A 16,238-nucleotide genomic window follows, 5' to 3' on the forward strand; every position below is an offset into this window, starting at 1 on the left:
TAATGTGTTCGGTTCATTTGGATATTTAAAGTGTGTCTAGCTCTTTTAGCTTTAGTGTCTCTGAACAATTTCTCTTTGAAACGACTGCCCATTCCCAGTTAGGCTGACTCATGCTTACACAGTGAAGTCTAATGTAGTCTGAAAAAAGGGAAAGTTGTTTTTTTTTTAATCAAATGATTCTGTGTTTATTTAGCCATGATTATCAAAGAAGCCAACTGAGGCCACACAGCCAAGACACCTGTAATTCTAAGTGATATATTCTGTAATGATTGTCAAAATGGAAAAGTTGCTCCCTTGGTTCTTTTTTCACCTGGTGCATGACTGTGGAGTGAAACGTGAACAAAATGCTACGGAGCGTGGCCCACAGCTGGCACACGGGCCACGCTCTGAGAACCTTGGATTTAGACTGTTGCCCTTCCTCTGGGGCTACATGTGAAAGTCGGGGTTGTTGCATATGAGGTGTTGGAATTTGTGCAAGGCCTGAAACTTTCTCAAATAGAGTCATAGGTTGAAGTCAGATTACAACATTATACTGGCAACACTGTAAAAAAAAGAAAGAAGAAGAAGCAAAAACTGCAGGATTCATTTCATATTTTAAGCAGTACGCTCTATACAGGCAACCCAAAATCAGTGGAAATGTCCTTCTTTTGTCTTCAGAGATGTAAAAGTAGTGTCAAGTAAGTCTCGCACCATTACTGGTTACTTTTAGGATTAAGATTATGATTTTGAATCCAAGCATTTCACTCATCATGGTTGTTTTTAATACTTATACTGTTAGTTAAGTAAAGCAGCTGTACACGTGGTACCTTTGGCTGACTGAGCTGTAGATTTTAAGACCTAACCATCTCCTGGAGCTGCTTTTAATTGTTGGCGAGGAATCATCCAAGTGTATTCCTTCAGTGTCTGCCTACAGTCTTAATGATCGTTTTAAAATTCTTAGATATATTTTTTTGCCAAATGAGACATGTGACAATAAATATGAATGTGTGTGATTTATTGTGTTATTAGATGGCAAAGGAAAACCTGGAAGGAGAGCAAGAAACACAAACTCAGTTTATTTCGTGTACACGGGCGAAGCTTACTGCGTGGCAAGACACAAGCAAGTCGCGCAGAGCCTCAGTCCGTTCTTTATTTTATAGCAGAGAATAGATTACACACAGCATCTCTAGGTGGAGCATATGTAATAGAAAAACATCTCTAGATATGGTTATCGCATGAGTGGCCGTTATCCATAAGACAAGAGGAACTAGTATCTTTTGTCATATCAGCTTCAGGTTGGAACTCTCTCTGCCTGAGCGTGTGTGACTTTGTATGCTTCTGTTCCTTAATCTGTAGGTTGCAGGCACATCATGTCTTCACAAGAAATTATACTTAAGCAAAATAAAGGTTATCAAAGTAAATAAATGTAAAAATCTCTTAACATTAGAAATCACAGGTTAAAGGGTGTCTGGTTTGTTAATCTGAGTCCCAAATGATAAGAGTGTCTGTGAACTTTGGCAGGTGACTTTTATATCACATGGCACAATTCTGATATTTCCAAATGAAATAACTGACAGACTGGACAATGCCCTGCTCCTTTCAACACAGAGCGGGCAAGATCTACTGTATGTGTGTGCGTGTGTGATGAGCTGACAAAAATGCTGACTAAAGGAAATTTTACATCAGGACGAGCAGATGTGGGTAGAGAATAAGAAAGAGATCCTCTTTAAATAAAGCAGTCTGCACTTAATATAGTGAGTCCCTTTTAACCTTGTCTTGTGTCTGACTCCACAAAGTACAACATGAATCAGAATTTAGATTTCTTGCTGGAAATTATGAGCTCATCTACAGGCTAATGTCAGCGTACCATTTAAAAATCATCTGTGACGTTATTGGGAGGATTTAACGCACATCAGGCATTGATACTGTCAGCAAGACCTTTGCCGTCAGCGCTGTGCAAAAGTCTTGATTTTATGCTTGCAAGGACCCAACCTTGTTGTCATTTCTAAAGCAATAGTTCTCCAGGCTTTCTGAGATCTATCAATGTTTTTGGTTTTTGTCTTGTCTGGATAGAACACTATAGTCACCGACTGGCCTCCCCACATCCTGTACCTGTACTGTAATGTGAAGCAGTGTAGGATCATCTTGACAGAGAATCAAATCAAATCAAATCAAATCAAAATGTATTTCTATAGCACATAATAATACAACAAAGTTGACCAAAGTGCTTCACAGTCGGTCAGAGCGATAGCATGAGACAGAATAAAAAAGAAACAGTTAAAAGGAGGGAAGGAAACAATATGACAATTGTATGAAACAAAAACTAGCCACGAAATAACAGAAGAAAAGGCAGCCAACAGCTGAAGAAGAGTTTTGGGATGTCTGTCGAGAACCCTGCAGAACTATTCCCAAAGACTGCTTAAAGAATGACAAAAAACACAGCAAGAGTTCAGGCTGTGCTGAAGAATAAAAGCGGTCATATCCAATATTGACTTTCAAGCTTGCAGGAATTACACAGACCCTGTTTTTGCCTTATATATTTCCACGTCTGTTTGCACATTTCAGTACACACGTTCAAACGCATGCTGTACCTATCTTCCATTTCTCCGTCAATGAATAAAGAAATGAGGGATCAAGACAGTACTGTATGATGCTAAACCACGTTTGCACTTATAACAACATCACGGCTCTATATTAAAGCAGTGTAGTTGCTAAACTGACCTATTTTAGGTTCCAAACAGCCCAATATTGAAAACATAAAGCATAGCATTAAATGAACAGTATCCCATGGAAGGCCTCGAACTGCTGAGCAGTTTAAGTGCTGCTGAATGAAGATGTAATGCAGCGTAGTGGCAAACATGTCTCTGTCCCACATTTGTGGGAAAATGTTGCTGACAATAAACTCAAAATGAGCTCGTATTTCCTCTCTCCTGTCAAATAAACAAGAGGTTTAAGTAATTATTCTTCAGGTGCAAATCTCTGCAGTGGAATTTTTTTTAAATCTTACAAAGTGTTTCACGTTTCACAAAAGCCGAAACATCAGAATTCACCAGTAATCCACTCAGAGGCGTGGGCGTGTCCTTACTTATGTGAAATAAACAAAAGATGAGAAAATGATCCTGTTATTAGTCTTATCAGTGTAAAGTGATGAAAATTTAATGGGGCATGTTTTGTGTTTTGGAAACAGTCCTTGCCTGATAAGTATGTTGTTAGTGTGCTGCACTAATACAGTACAGGAGACAATGCTTTCAATGTTTGTTTGGTCTCAGGCTGCCGTCAGGTGGGTGTGGGGTGTGAGTGAGGTCAGGATAACAACATTATTGACTTATATTTGAAGACAGTGGTCAAAGTGCAAAAGCATAACGGCACAATGTTTACAGAATCCTCCAGGGCACATCTTATCTTTGTGGCTTTTAAGCTTTGCGATCTCAATACTCATTAAAAATATAAAGTAATTTTGGCTCTATCGTCCCAAATGAATTACAACATTTTAAGAAATGAAAAGTTGCTTTAGAGCAGAGAACCTACATGAGACCTTTTTATGTTAGGGGAGGAAGTCATATCTGTAGATAATGGGATATCTGTTCTACAGATTATTATTATTAAATGAGAACAAGAAATTCTGCAACAGTCGGGGTAAGCAGGATGGATTAATGCAGGTGGTGCATAATTTCAGAATTAACTGTCACCACAGCAGAAAAAACTGGAGCTGAACACTTGAACTCCTCACACCAGAATCAAAAGTCAGCCAGAGGCGGCACTGAAATAGCCAAGAAAGAATAAACAATACTAAAGACTGTACTTTACCAGCAGACTATTCCAACGCTGCTGCTGATGCTGTTGCCCTGAATTATTTCTCAACACTGACCTGATGTCAAGGACTATATGATTGATTAATCCAGAAGCTGTTATATTTCTTGGCTGGGTCCCAGTAGATATGCGATATCAGTTTTTGGATGAAGCACATTAGATACAAAGTGCAAGAGATATTTTTTTTCTCTTTTACCGGAACAGACAGGAAATTATATTTAATTTGTTGAAGTCAAAAGAGGTAAAGCCAAAGAGCAAACATTAAAAAGCATGACTTCAGCAGGATCATGAGCTCAGAAATGATTTCATTTAAATCTGCAGGCTGAATTGCTGCACAATCAAAGCTAAACTTCTAAAACTACACATCCAGTGTCCTATATGGTAATACCCCCCATCGAGGGGGGATGTTACTATTTAAACTTCAGGTATCTTTTAATCTCATTCATCTATTTCATCTAAATGCCATTACATAGTAAACAGTAGGTATTTTTACACTGTGATTTTGGTGGTTTACCTTCTCCACAGGTGGGCTCACATTTTCAGCTATTTGCCAGCAGCTTTACTTTAGTCATGTGTCCTGCTGGTTCTGGCTTGGTGAGTATCCCTGCAGTGCCAAGTGCAGATTTACCTGAGCGCTTTCTTGGACAGATGGCAGCCTCTGTAACCTGTTACACAATGCAACCCACAGCTGCCCAGGTTTGGAGTCATGTCATGATATATTGAGCACTTTTCAGTGCAGCAGGTTCAGCTCAGTTTTTTTTTTTTTAAGTATGATGTTGGTGATTTGGTTGCAGCATCGCGGGTAGACAGAATACAATAAGCACAATCCAGTTCATGAGAATAAAAGAATAAATACAATATTGTCGACAGGTCAAAAGTGATATAAGTCTTTAAATCTTACTTCCAATGATTCTGGAAGCAAGATATAAGCTGATGTCTTTGGATAGCAGCCGCTTTTTCACCCATTTTCAGTCACGCACTATTTTTTTTCTTTGTTAAGCTCCTTAACGTGGACCTATGCAAGAAAAAGGTATCTAACTCAAGGGATGAACCAGTATTGTGTCTACACATAGCGAACAACTTAGGTAAGGCATGGATTGGCCTGGACTTCATTACGCTAGAAGTGTGGGATCATCTTGGTAAATGGCCTGTATTTGTATAGCGCTTAGTCCCTAAGGACCCCAAAGCGCTTTACACTACATTCAGTCATCCACCCATCTTGACAATGAAACGGAGACGGAAGAGCTTTGAGTCTCCGTCAAGAAGCCCGGGGAAATATTCCTGAAGCTACGGGCTGTGTTGAAGAATATAGTCATAACAAATATTGACTTTTAAGTTCATTAGAATTATTAGAACGTTTTCTTGTCTACTTCAATGTATGTTTGCACGTTTCAATAAATCGTTGCACATATTTCCCATTTTCCCAGCAAAATATAAAGGAACGATAGGTATAGCGCAAGACCTTTGCACAATACTGTACATAGATTACATATGTTTTAAATCTTAGATCTTAGGAAAATGATTCTCAGCTATAAATAGTTCCCGACGGCGTTTAAACAAGCGAGTAACTGTTAGCTTTGGCAGTTTGGGGACAGAACATTGAACTCTGTATGTGGAGGGTGCAACATCTCTCGAATGATGTAAGGCCGGTGCAACTTCTTTTGCAAGAGATGCTTTTGGCATCAGTCAATACGACCCTGATATACAGTAGGCAGCTCGGTTCGTTAGTAAAATAAATTAAAATTAAAAAGCAGTTTAAATATAGTAAAACTAACGCAAAAGAGTTAGTTCAGCTTTTGCGACAAGGTTTGTAGCTTTGACCAACTAATTTTGGACAATAATAATAATAATAAATAATTCGATTAAAAACAGACTTCCTTTCTCAAAAAAAAGTATTTTTTTTAAAATAAGTTATAATTATTACTTGGCTACTGGCCATAACACAGCTGGACACGTGTTTGTACACAGCTCATCTGTCCCATGAGGCATGCTGAAGAGATGTGGCAGGAAGGGTCAATACATGTTTTGAACAGGTCGCTGACCCACGTGACTGGCCTCATAAATACAGAGAGAGCAGCTCAGCGGCAGCACTGCGCCTCCACGTTACCTGCAGTCCTGGCCCCGCTTTGGTGTCCGCAGACTCCTGCGCATACCTCCTTGCTCCTCCCCGCGCTGATTAAATGCCCGCTGGACTCTTCAGTCAGCTGCTGTTAAACGCAGTCATGACAGAGGAGCTGTAAGCTCGGAGCTCCTGATGTTTTAACTTATTTTATTATTGTTCAAAAAATCATTTTAAAAGTTTTTCGGGCACTTCGATCACCCAACAAGAAGATTCAGCTATGAAAACCATACTTGCTGCATACTCGGGATTCCTCAAAGGTAAGATGGTTATTTGGGGTCTTCAAAAGTGTCCCAAGGACGTGAAGGAGGCAAACGAATAGGAACCCAGACAAGTCTGGAGATTTGTTGTTTTAATGCATGCAAAAGAAAATGGGAGTTTAATACTTAATATGATAACAGAAATGAAATTAATAGGATATTGCTATGCTCAGTCATCCAGTTAATCAATCCCCAAAAGTTGATTCTGTTCATAATGTTTTCAGTGGGAGAATCTCAAAATACTGTCTAAGAATTTGTAGGGAGGACTACATGTGATCCGGTGAACTGTATTTCACTAATCACTGTGTTTGATTTGTGTTCTATGAATACTTATAACACCACTTCCAAGAAACTCTGAATGGTCTTTGGTTGAGAGGACCTAAACTCGGGCTTTTAACTTAAAACCACACAGTGACTGCTGAAAGTTAGTTCAAAGTTGATGGAATAATGACATGCCAATGTAAGTGACCATACCTCTCACAAACACATGCTTTCTGAATACATCTTGCTTATAATTTGTGGGGTTATTGTGGGAATGGGGGTGGAGGAGTGGGAGTGGGGGTTCCCTGTTGTGTCACTGTCCCTTCACTGGATTTAAGTATACCATTTTGTTTCTGCGTCTCAAATATGATTCATAGCTTAAATGGACACTAGAAACTATACAAACACAAGCAGCCCCTCTGATGTGTATATGTGGGCCTTTTTATTGTTTTAATTACAAAACGTTGTGCTTTTTGCATTTAGAGGCGACTACTTGCATGTCCAATAATTCTAGCTGTTTAGGTTTAGGATGGCTCTTGAAAGCCAAACACGTGGCCCCCCTGTTGTGCCCCCTGTTCTCCAGGGGATCACACTGTTTGTTCGGTTTCAGCTTTTACCCACCAGTTTGATCTAGCTCTAAGCGGGCAGGTTTAACCATCATTGCTGAATTCCAGCCAACTTCTCTGCCACACATTTAAGCTGTGGTAGTCTCAAGAACTCATAGCATCATAGTTTGCAGGCATTACCAGCCGAGCCCCGGTACCAGGTTATTTTCAGTGAGGACAGATGGGATTAGAGGACAGTGTTTTCCTGGAGTGCGAGAGCTTCTTATTGGCTCGCTGTGACACGGGCTCGACTCTCGTTAGTTGCTTCTTAATGTTGCTTTGCGCTCCTTTCTCACACATAGCTGCATGGGTTCACTCCTACAGGCTGGTGAGTAGCTGAGGCTGTGTAGTTTTGGACTCGCTGGAAATGTACTGTATTATTGATGTAGGACAGGTCGGTGCAATCCTTTGACACAGTTTTGTAGGAAATCATTAACTCTTTGTTTTGATTGATGTCCACCTTTGGCTTGGTTTAACTCAAATCAACTCTAGGTAAGAATTTCTTCTGGGAAATGTTGACTAGATTTTTTTTGTGTGATCTTTATCTCTTCCTCCTGTTTTTGTACCTGATCCATTGATTTGTTTTTGTCTCAAGGCACTGGCTCCAGCATCCTCTCCGCTCTGCAGGACCTCCCCTCAGGGTTATGGCCCTGCAGATCCAAGATGGAGAAGCATCTGCAGGTGATCTCTGTCATGCAGTGGGTCATCTCCTTCTTAGCCTTGGGTGAGTGAGAGAGTTGGCTTATTAGTATCACAAGTAAGGAGGTCTTTAAAGTGAACACACACTTGTTTGTGGCTTGTTGGCTTTCTTATGTGTGATTACACCCTGATGATGGATTACGTTAACCCTTTGTGATGAATTCAGGTTTAACTTTAGATACCATTTCCCCGTCTCCCCCCAGGTGTTGCCTGCACTGCATTACTGATCTACATCTTCTGCACTGACTGCTGGCTGATAGCTGCCATTTATATAGCCTGGCTTATTTTTGACTGGAACACCCCAAAACAAGGCAAGCCATTAAAGATGACACTTTAAAAAAAAAAAAAAGTTACCTAATGGTTTGAGTTTTGGCTGCACCAGACTATAGGTCTCAAGTTACAGGTTTTAGAAAGAACTGATTGTTTAGCATTTAAATATTTTCCAATTTAATGAGAGACTTTCTGGCACTGTGAACTAGTGTGGTGGTTTAACTAAAATAATTGCTTATTATTATTGTTTTTATTTGATATGAATTCATTTATTTGAAGTAACCAAAATGAGATTTGTGAAATGACAATGTTGAGTCCATAACTTTGAGATTTTAGGCACTTCTGATGAGGATTTCTGTGTCAGCTGACAGATGTATATTAAAGCAAATCGACACAACACATTCGTCAATGCTTCATCAGGCATGATGTAATAGAAAATTAGTAAATACTAAAGCTTAAAACTAATGATATTTCCTCTGCTTTTTATTTTATTTTAATTAGCTTTCCAAGTTCACAAATTGTTTTCATTAGTTGAATTTTTTTTTTTTTTTTCAAAAGTCTAGTTATTATTTTCATTTTGGTTAGCTATATTTTTTCGACATCTAGTTTTAATTTTTAGTTTAGTTTTTGCTAACTATAATAACTTTGAGTCGTAGACAAAGAATTGTCCATCTGTTGGTGCCAAATTCTTTTAAATGACAGGTTAATCCGGTTAAGTGAATTTTTTTTTCATCATTTTAGTGTACTAACACAAAACTTTGTACTTTAGCTAACATGCTATACATTAGCATGTTAGCTAAAGTATAGCATGCTAACATGCTATACTTTAGCTAACATGCTAATGTATAGCATGTTAGCATGCTATACATTAGCATGCTGGCTTAGCTCAGCACAGTGCTCACTGTACCCCTAGCATGGCAGCACATCTAAACGTAGAGCTCAAGGAAGTTTGGGGTAGTGCAGAAACTTATTAATCAGCCATATTCAGTTCATTTTCCAGCATCTTTATGTGAGGATAGTTGTTTGGATTATTTTGACTGGGTAATATTTGAAGACGTCACCTTGCACTTCCGTGACAGACTGTTAACTAAATGACAGATTAATTAACTATATAATCAAAAACTAAGGTTGAATTGTTATGAAAAATTACTGTTCTATTTCTTTGTGGCATGCTCTGAGTGATTCATGTGTAACTTTCTCCTCAGGTGGCAGGAGGTCCTCCTGGGTGAGGAACTGGACAGTGTGGACGTATTTCCGAGACTACTTTCCAATCAGGGTAGGTGAATGTGTCATCTTTGTGATGCTCCTTTGCTGATGTACTCATCTGTAATATAGGGAAATCTGGAGCTTTGCAGAGCAATGGTGGTGCCAGGACTCCAGGAAATGGATCCTAAACATCTCCCTTATGTCAGATGAAGCTGCTCCTGTGTGAAATGTTTAGTTGTGCACATGTTTAACATTACAGATAGACTTATTGGGGCTGCATTGAGCCATCTGCTCAGTACTCTTACTTGTCCTGTGTTGATTAAGATGACGGTATGATGTTGGCTTCAGACTTTGCCCCAGCTGAAGGTCTAAGGAGCAGTGCTAAGCTTTTCTCTCATCAGGTACTCCACAGTGTGGGGGACAATAAAATCCTTGGTCAGGCTAAAGGGCTATGTGTTGGATGGTGCAGATGTTTAGTAGCCGTTCTTCACTATACCGTCACACAAGAAGTCAAAAGTCACAGTTAAAGCATGCTTAAAGGGAGGATAGCTGTCTTCTTACACATTACACGGTAGTTATAAAAATACAGGACCAATGTTCCACTCTCTAACATCCAGGAGCAATATATATTTACTTACTTATTTAATTTATTTATTAAACAAATATGTTGAAGTTGGTCTGATCTTGAGAACAAAGAGCGCTAAATCCAGGGTGATGAACCAAGCATTCACTCTTTGTCATCTAGATGCTTCACTGTAGTTGAGCCTTTCTCATTGATGTCACCACCTCATGTTTAACACAGATGAAGTCACTGTATTAGTTATTCGCTTGTGTGAAGCTGTTACGTTCAAAGTCAAAGTGAGGGATTTACTGTTTTTTTTGTACTTCAGAATATCCTGAAATTATCTACAAACACATGAGTTAGTCACAGGGCAAGTATTGATGATGACTTATGAGTTGGAAACAACTGGTCAAAGTCCGGGCCAACACTGAAGTTGAGGTGAGGACCGAAGGAAGTCCGAAGTGAGACTTGTTATGAAATGTGTTGCACGGATAGATGTGCAAGTCTGCTTCAATACTAGAATCAAGTACTCTTTTATATTATCGCTGCTACTTCTTGTAACAAGTGACTCTCTTCTTCCTTCATCTCTTTGCTTCTACTTGGAACTGTACGAGGGGTTAAGTGCTGTGTTTGCTGCCCTAGTCCCACTGTAATCCCTCACATATGCCAGGTGGTCTCCTGCGCTGCTATGGAGAGCTTGAATGGGTTCTCCTGTGCTAATGTGATTACACAACTGTTATTTTGGACTAGCTACTAATGGAGCTTTGTTTACACATTGTAATGGATCCAAGTCTGCACTGCACATCAGAGCACACTTTTGTTATGGGACTGTGCAGCTTTACAGCTTTATTGTGCAATGGTAGGTTTGATAATAATGCTAACACATCACTGCTGTCAGCCTGAACAGGTGCACACTGGATCCTAATTTTATGATTGTATGTGCTGCCTGGCTGATAAGAGTGTCCTAGTTTTACTAAAGCAGTATACATCATACTGTGTGTGTGTGTGTGTGTGTGTGTGTGTGTGTGTGAATAATGGCTATCTACTCATCCATGTTCACATGTAGTGTTAAAAATATACCTACAACAGTGTTTACTATTGAAAATCACTGAAGTATACATCTATAATCGTATATTGTTAACATTGTTACTGGAACCCATTTCGGTACTTCATATTTCAGAAGTACTTTGCATTACTATCTTGGATTCTCATTCATTGATTGCTATGTGTATAATTGAACTATTTTTGGGGTTCTTTTTTCCTACATTCACAAACAAAAAGCTAGCAAATACTACAGTTCAGATGATGTCATAAGCTTCTTGTCACAGGTTGTTTTACAGGATGCTTCTGCTGAACAGAAATATAGTTGGTGGTTAAAGTTTGGTAAAAGAGAAGCTAGTTCCTAAACTGTTGAGTAATCGGGCCGTGATCTTTGGAAACATACGCTGCTGCTGAATACTTCAATTTCAATTTTTCTTTTTGAGTTTCGAGCACCGCGAGCCAAATGCCATTTAGTTCACATCACAGTGGTCTAGAATAAAAGTGCCCAGGGTGAATTTGATTTTGAGATGAATTGACCCTTGTAAGCTATTGGATATCACAAAAGCATGAACACACCATTTCAGGCTAGCATTCTTGCCGTTATGGCCACTGAACATTGTATTCATTTCAGTATTTTTTTTGTTTTTGTTTTGGGGGGCGGGGGTCCACCTTTAATCACATTTATCGTACAGTGGCTTTAGTTTTGGTCAAAAGTCTCTTTCGGTTTTTGCACCTTATCGGTTTGATGCATGATAAATGCAGGAAAATAAATCCATGTTCTTCAAACTTTTGTCCTCTTATGAGAATCGGTCTCACACTGTTTATCCACTCTTTGTCCTTTTTGTCCTGCAGCTAATTAAAACTCACGACCTGCTGCCCAGCCGGAACTACATATTTGGCTACCATCCCCACGGCATCTTTTGTTTTGGTGGTTTCTGCAACTTTGGGACGGAGGCCACAGGCTTCTCTAAGAAATTCCCCGGCATCAAGCCTTCCCTTGCAACCCTAGCAGGAAACTTTCGTTTTCCCATCCTGCGAGACTATCTGATGTCTGGAGGTGAGATTTGACTGAAGAAGCCAGAAATTCTTGTTTGAATTCTTAAAATGTCAAAATAAGTGATAACTAGCACTGGGAGAGCTGACCTTTGTCCCGCTGCGGCTTCAGTTGACATCGATCGACTGATTTTGCTGATTTTGAGCTTCATCTGTTTGGACGGCCTGTTTGCTCTTCAGGCTTCATCTTTGCCCTTTACATGTGGAATAAGTGCTTGTTTTCTTTTTTTGAATGTTTAACATTTCTTCTGCATATTGGTGGATTTTGCCTAACACACAATATAATATAGAAATCATACAAAAGGCTGGTGTGTAACTTGTACAGAGACCTAAAACTCAGTGGATCTGAGTTGTAATGAGCAGTTTTCCTACATTATGCCCCCCCACAGGTATCTGCCCCGTGAACAGGAACTCCATCGACTACCTGTTGTCACAGAATGGGACGGGAAATGCTGTGATCATCGTTGTCGGAGGGGCAGCCGAGTCGCTGCACTGCACTCCCGGCTTGAATTCTGTCACCCTGAAGAATCGTAAAGGCTTCGTTAGGCTGGCACTGCGGAAAGGGTGAGTCGGCTGCGCAGTTTCAGACACAAGGGCACGTGTGGTTTTCACTGACCCGCACCAAATATGTTGTTGAAAGTGAAAATGTCATTCACTGAGCTGCAGCAACTCACGGGAATAACGAAATCCTAGATTATTATACCCAGAAAGGTCACATGCTTGCAAAGAGAGAGCTGCTAAGTCATTTTATGAATGTGCAGTGTTGTCCCTGCTCAGCTCCTCGTGACATATAGTTCACTTTCACAGGGCTGGGCAGTGTGAGCTCCCCCCCCCTTGGCTATGCGTTAATGAGACAGACTGCAGCGTGAAGGGCCCTCGGTTTGTCTCACCAGCCCAAACAAGCCCATTCCTTCACAAATACAGCCGAGGATTATCATATCAGTGGGTGCACCCTATCCAAAGAAGCTTAGAACGCGCTGGAAAAGACATGCAGTTATGCAGACCTTTATTCGTTACAATTAGACTAACACAGCAGCTGATGTAAGCCTCAGATATGAATTTGGGTCACTTTGGATTGATTTTGTGGAACTTCTAAGGCTTCGTTTCAGTGCTTATGAAATAGAGACGATGTTGCAACCAGTTGAATAACGTGTTGTGTCGTCACAAAACGAGTGTTTGCTTTAACAAATATATTTATGATTTTTGTCAAAGGGATTGATGCTCTGATTGTTTCTTCTAAAATACTGGATGGAAAACCAGATTTAAGCTTTCACAAACAGCTGGAAAAATATCTCTCTAAAAATGACTGATTCTGTGGTCTAAAAACGGCCCCTGCAAACATTCTAGCTTAGTTACAGATCAGGGTAGATTTAAGAAATTTCCCGATCACATAACACCTTCCACAGTTGTTATACAAAAACTTGGCTGTTCCTCCCCACAGGGACATTGAATGCTTTTCACAAACTGTTCGTGTTCCCTGCACTGATTCCTGATGATCTGCATGTTGGACCAGAAATCCAAACCTGTTGGCTATTTTTGAATATTTGGTAAACCTAAGCTGGCCTGTCAGCCGAGTAGAGACATGTAATGAATGTTGATTATTGAGCGCTGCGTGGTGGTTATCACACGTGTGCAACACTTTAAACTCCATTCTTATAACTGCTTTTAAAACCAGGTGATTCACAGATAGGATTGTAATATAACCATAAAGCCACATATTTCGGGTCACGTGAACAACAGCAAGTCTGCAAAGCTTCAGCAAGAGGACAGTGTACAAATATTTGTTTACTAACTGGCATTTTTCTCAAATACGTCTCAATTACCCGACACCTTTTATATATTCTAGATGTTTCACATAGATGTGTTGCTCTTTACACGGTCGGAGGTGTGTTGAGTCACTTGCTTTTTGTTCCCTCAGGGCTGATCTGGTTCCAGTCTATTCCTTCGGCGAGAACGACGCCTACAAGCAGGTGATCTTCGACGAGGGGACCGTCTGGAGGTCTCTGCAAAAGAAGTTACAGAAGATCTTGGGCTTTGCCCCGTGCCTTTTCTTTGGAAGCTCCTGGGGCATCGTGCCTTTTTCCAACCCTATCACTACCATAGGCAAGTTTGTCTGATGTTTGCTTTGACTGCACGGTATAGATTAGTTATCTCTGACCTCGACATGGCTGTGTTACTAAAGTTTTTGTAGGACGGTGACCAACCAAACAGTTCATAGGACACAGTCAATATTTGCTCAACTGTTTTTTTTTTTTTTTGTTTTTTTTTAAATGTCTCCTGTGTTCTTTTTTTTTAAACAGTTGGGGAGCCAATCACTGTGCCAAAAATTGAGGATGCGTCAGAGGAAACGGTGAATCTCTACCATGCAATGTACATAAAGTCCCTCCAGTGCCTTTTTGACAAGTACAAGACCCGCTTTGGTCTGAAAGAGAGTGACGTCCTGCACATCCACTAGGAAGATGACTGGTTGCTGCTAATGGCCCGAACTGTGCATCTTCAAACTCCTCGCCTCGTCTTCGTTTCACCACCTTCGTCATCGCACCTGCGTGCCTAGATATCTTTGGACTGCAGATGACACATTTTGCATGTTTACTGAAGAAACTTTTGCTCATGGCACCATCTCACACACGCATAGTGCTTTCTCAGGCAATGGCAGGTTTAATGAATGGTGGCCTTTACCAGCTGCTCTTGTCTGGTTGTCCACAGTGCCTCATCAGAAAGTGTGCCTCCCCCCCAGTTTTCTTTTAAAACTTGGGCGTCACGTTTTAACTGCTTCTTTGGCGCAGAGGTCGCTAAGCTCCACTAGATGGAGCCAGAAGGACTTCTTCCTAAGCTCTTTTACAACTCTATTACACGCTGAACGCACAAACAATGCAAATGAAAGGTACCACTTTATCACTGGGTAGTGCCCAAAGATTAATCGAGCCAAAGACATATGATGTCCACAGACATGTGATGATTCCTGCTGTACAAAGGCCGAAAGTGAAGGAGTTCTACGAGATATCTATCTATCTGAGATAGATAGATAGATAGTAAATGCACAAACACATAAGACTGTATAAAAGCCTTAAAGTATTAATTGAATTCTGTAGCAAGGAAATGCCTATTTTAGTGCATTTGTCTCAACAAATATTTGTGGTGCACTTGTGATGTTTTACATTAACCTCTGAGGTTTTAGTCTCAAAGATTTCTTTTTTTCTCCCCAAGACAGTCACTGCTCTGCTTGGCTTATTTCTTTTTCTTTTTTTAATGTTCATACTGGTGACAGGGTGTCTATCTGGGTGGATACATTTAATGTATGCAGTGTAAACTACGTGATTTCTTGTAACTTAAGTGTCTTGGAAGGTTTTGAGCTGTAGTTGAAAAGGATAAAATGGTTTTGTGGGTGAAAATCCAAATGTTTGATGATTCCAGTTTACAGTGAGTTTTATAAAAAATCTTTCAGGGGAATCATTTAAAATAAGCAAGCGTGTGTCATGTCGATGGGAATAAAGCGTAACAGAATTGGCTGGAATTTACAGATGCAGTTTTCACTGGTTTCAGCATTGTGACAACTACTATGGAGCAGTGTAATACCTGTGCAATGGATTTGCAAGCAATAAGCAGCGAGACTTGTCCGTGTGATGAGTAGCATAATCTTTCTGCTGATGTTTAAATTAAACTTTTGTATGTTTTCAGAAAAAAAATGTGTGGTGTATCTTTGAAGTCTTTCCCACATTTATGTCAATGTTTTACTAAATCTGATTCTTATGTATGTGCTGTGTAGGGAGCACGCCCACCAAATATATGCTTTGTTTTGAACAGTATTTGGCTGGAGAGCATTTAATATTGACCACAATTCCTGATTCCAAGATTCTTATCAGCAAAAACTTTCAAAGTCCAGTTGGGGCGTACAGTATACCTCTGAAACCACAATTTACCTCTATGGGAGGAAAAAAAACTCCCTTTCATCCCTCCCTGCAGGTGATATAGATGTGATCCTCAAGCTCGAGTTCTTCACCAGACACCTGGGAGTTTAGGGCTCTGTGCTGTATTTTGTCTGTTCCTCTGGACCGACACCTCTGATGTTATACCTGAAGTTTTCTAGAGCCACTCTTCCAATTTCAGGGTTACTGCTGCTAATTACCACTGGGACCATTTTAAATTTTACCTTCCACATCTGCTGGTGCTATGCAAATAAAACAACCTAATATTTTTGAGGACTATTCCACCCCATTTAAAAACAATCAACATGAAAAGTGACAGATCGTGTAAATATTAATTGTATGTTTTCCATTTTATGCACTTACCATATACACTCTCGTGTATGTCATGTTTTGGAATTGTTAAACCTACAACGGAATGATAAACATTGTATCTACTGCTTATGGAGT

At 40.0% G+C, this 16,238-nt stretch overlaps 1 protein-coding gene across 1 annotated transcript; it reads left to right on the top strand.

The window, feature by feature from the left end:
* Positions 1 to 5,862: 5,862 nt before the first annotated feature.
* Positions 5,863 to 15,542, top strand: dgat2 (diacylglycerol O-acyltransferase 2). The gene is made up of 8 exons (XM_003458972.5): positions 5,863 to 6,168; positions 7,630 to 7,758; positions 7,937 to 8,044; positions 9,209 to 9,279; positions 11,665 to 11,869; positions 12,255 to 12,429; positions 13,784 to 13,968; positions 14,166 to 15,542. The coding sequence occupies exons 1-8, from the start codon at positions 6,129 to 6,131 to the stop codon at positions 14,318 to 14,320; spliced, it is 1,068 nt and encodes a 355-aa protein (XP_003459020.1). The 5' UTR covers positions 5,863 to 6,128; the 3' UTR covers positions 14,321 to 15,542.
* The last annotated feature ends 696 nt before the right edge of the window (positions 15,543 to 16,238 follow it).

This window comes from Oreochromis niloticus, linkage group LG10 (assembly GCF_001858045.2).
Source record: "Oreochromis niloticus isolate F11D_XX linkage group LG10, O_niloticus_UMD_NMBU, whole genome shotgun sequence".
NCBI classification, from domain to species: Eukaryota; Metazoa; Chordata; class Actinopteri; order Cichliformes; family Cichlidae; genus Oreochromis; species Oreochromis niloticus.

Excerpts from the sequence above, each read along its gene's own strand:
- dgat2 (XM_003458972.5), top strand. The coding sequence starts at position 6,129 with ATGAAAACCATACTTGCTGCATACTCGGGATTCCTCAAAG. Across the intron at positions 8,045-9,208 it reads CTGGAACACCCCAAAACAAG|GTGGCAGGAGGTCCTCCTGG; the intron begins GCAAGCCATTAA and ends CTTTCTCCTCAG. Across the intron at positions 12,430-13,783 it reads AGGCTGGCACTGCGGAAAGG|GGCTGATCTGGTTCCAGTCT; the intron begins GTGAGTCGGCTG and ends TTGTTCCCTCAG.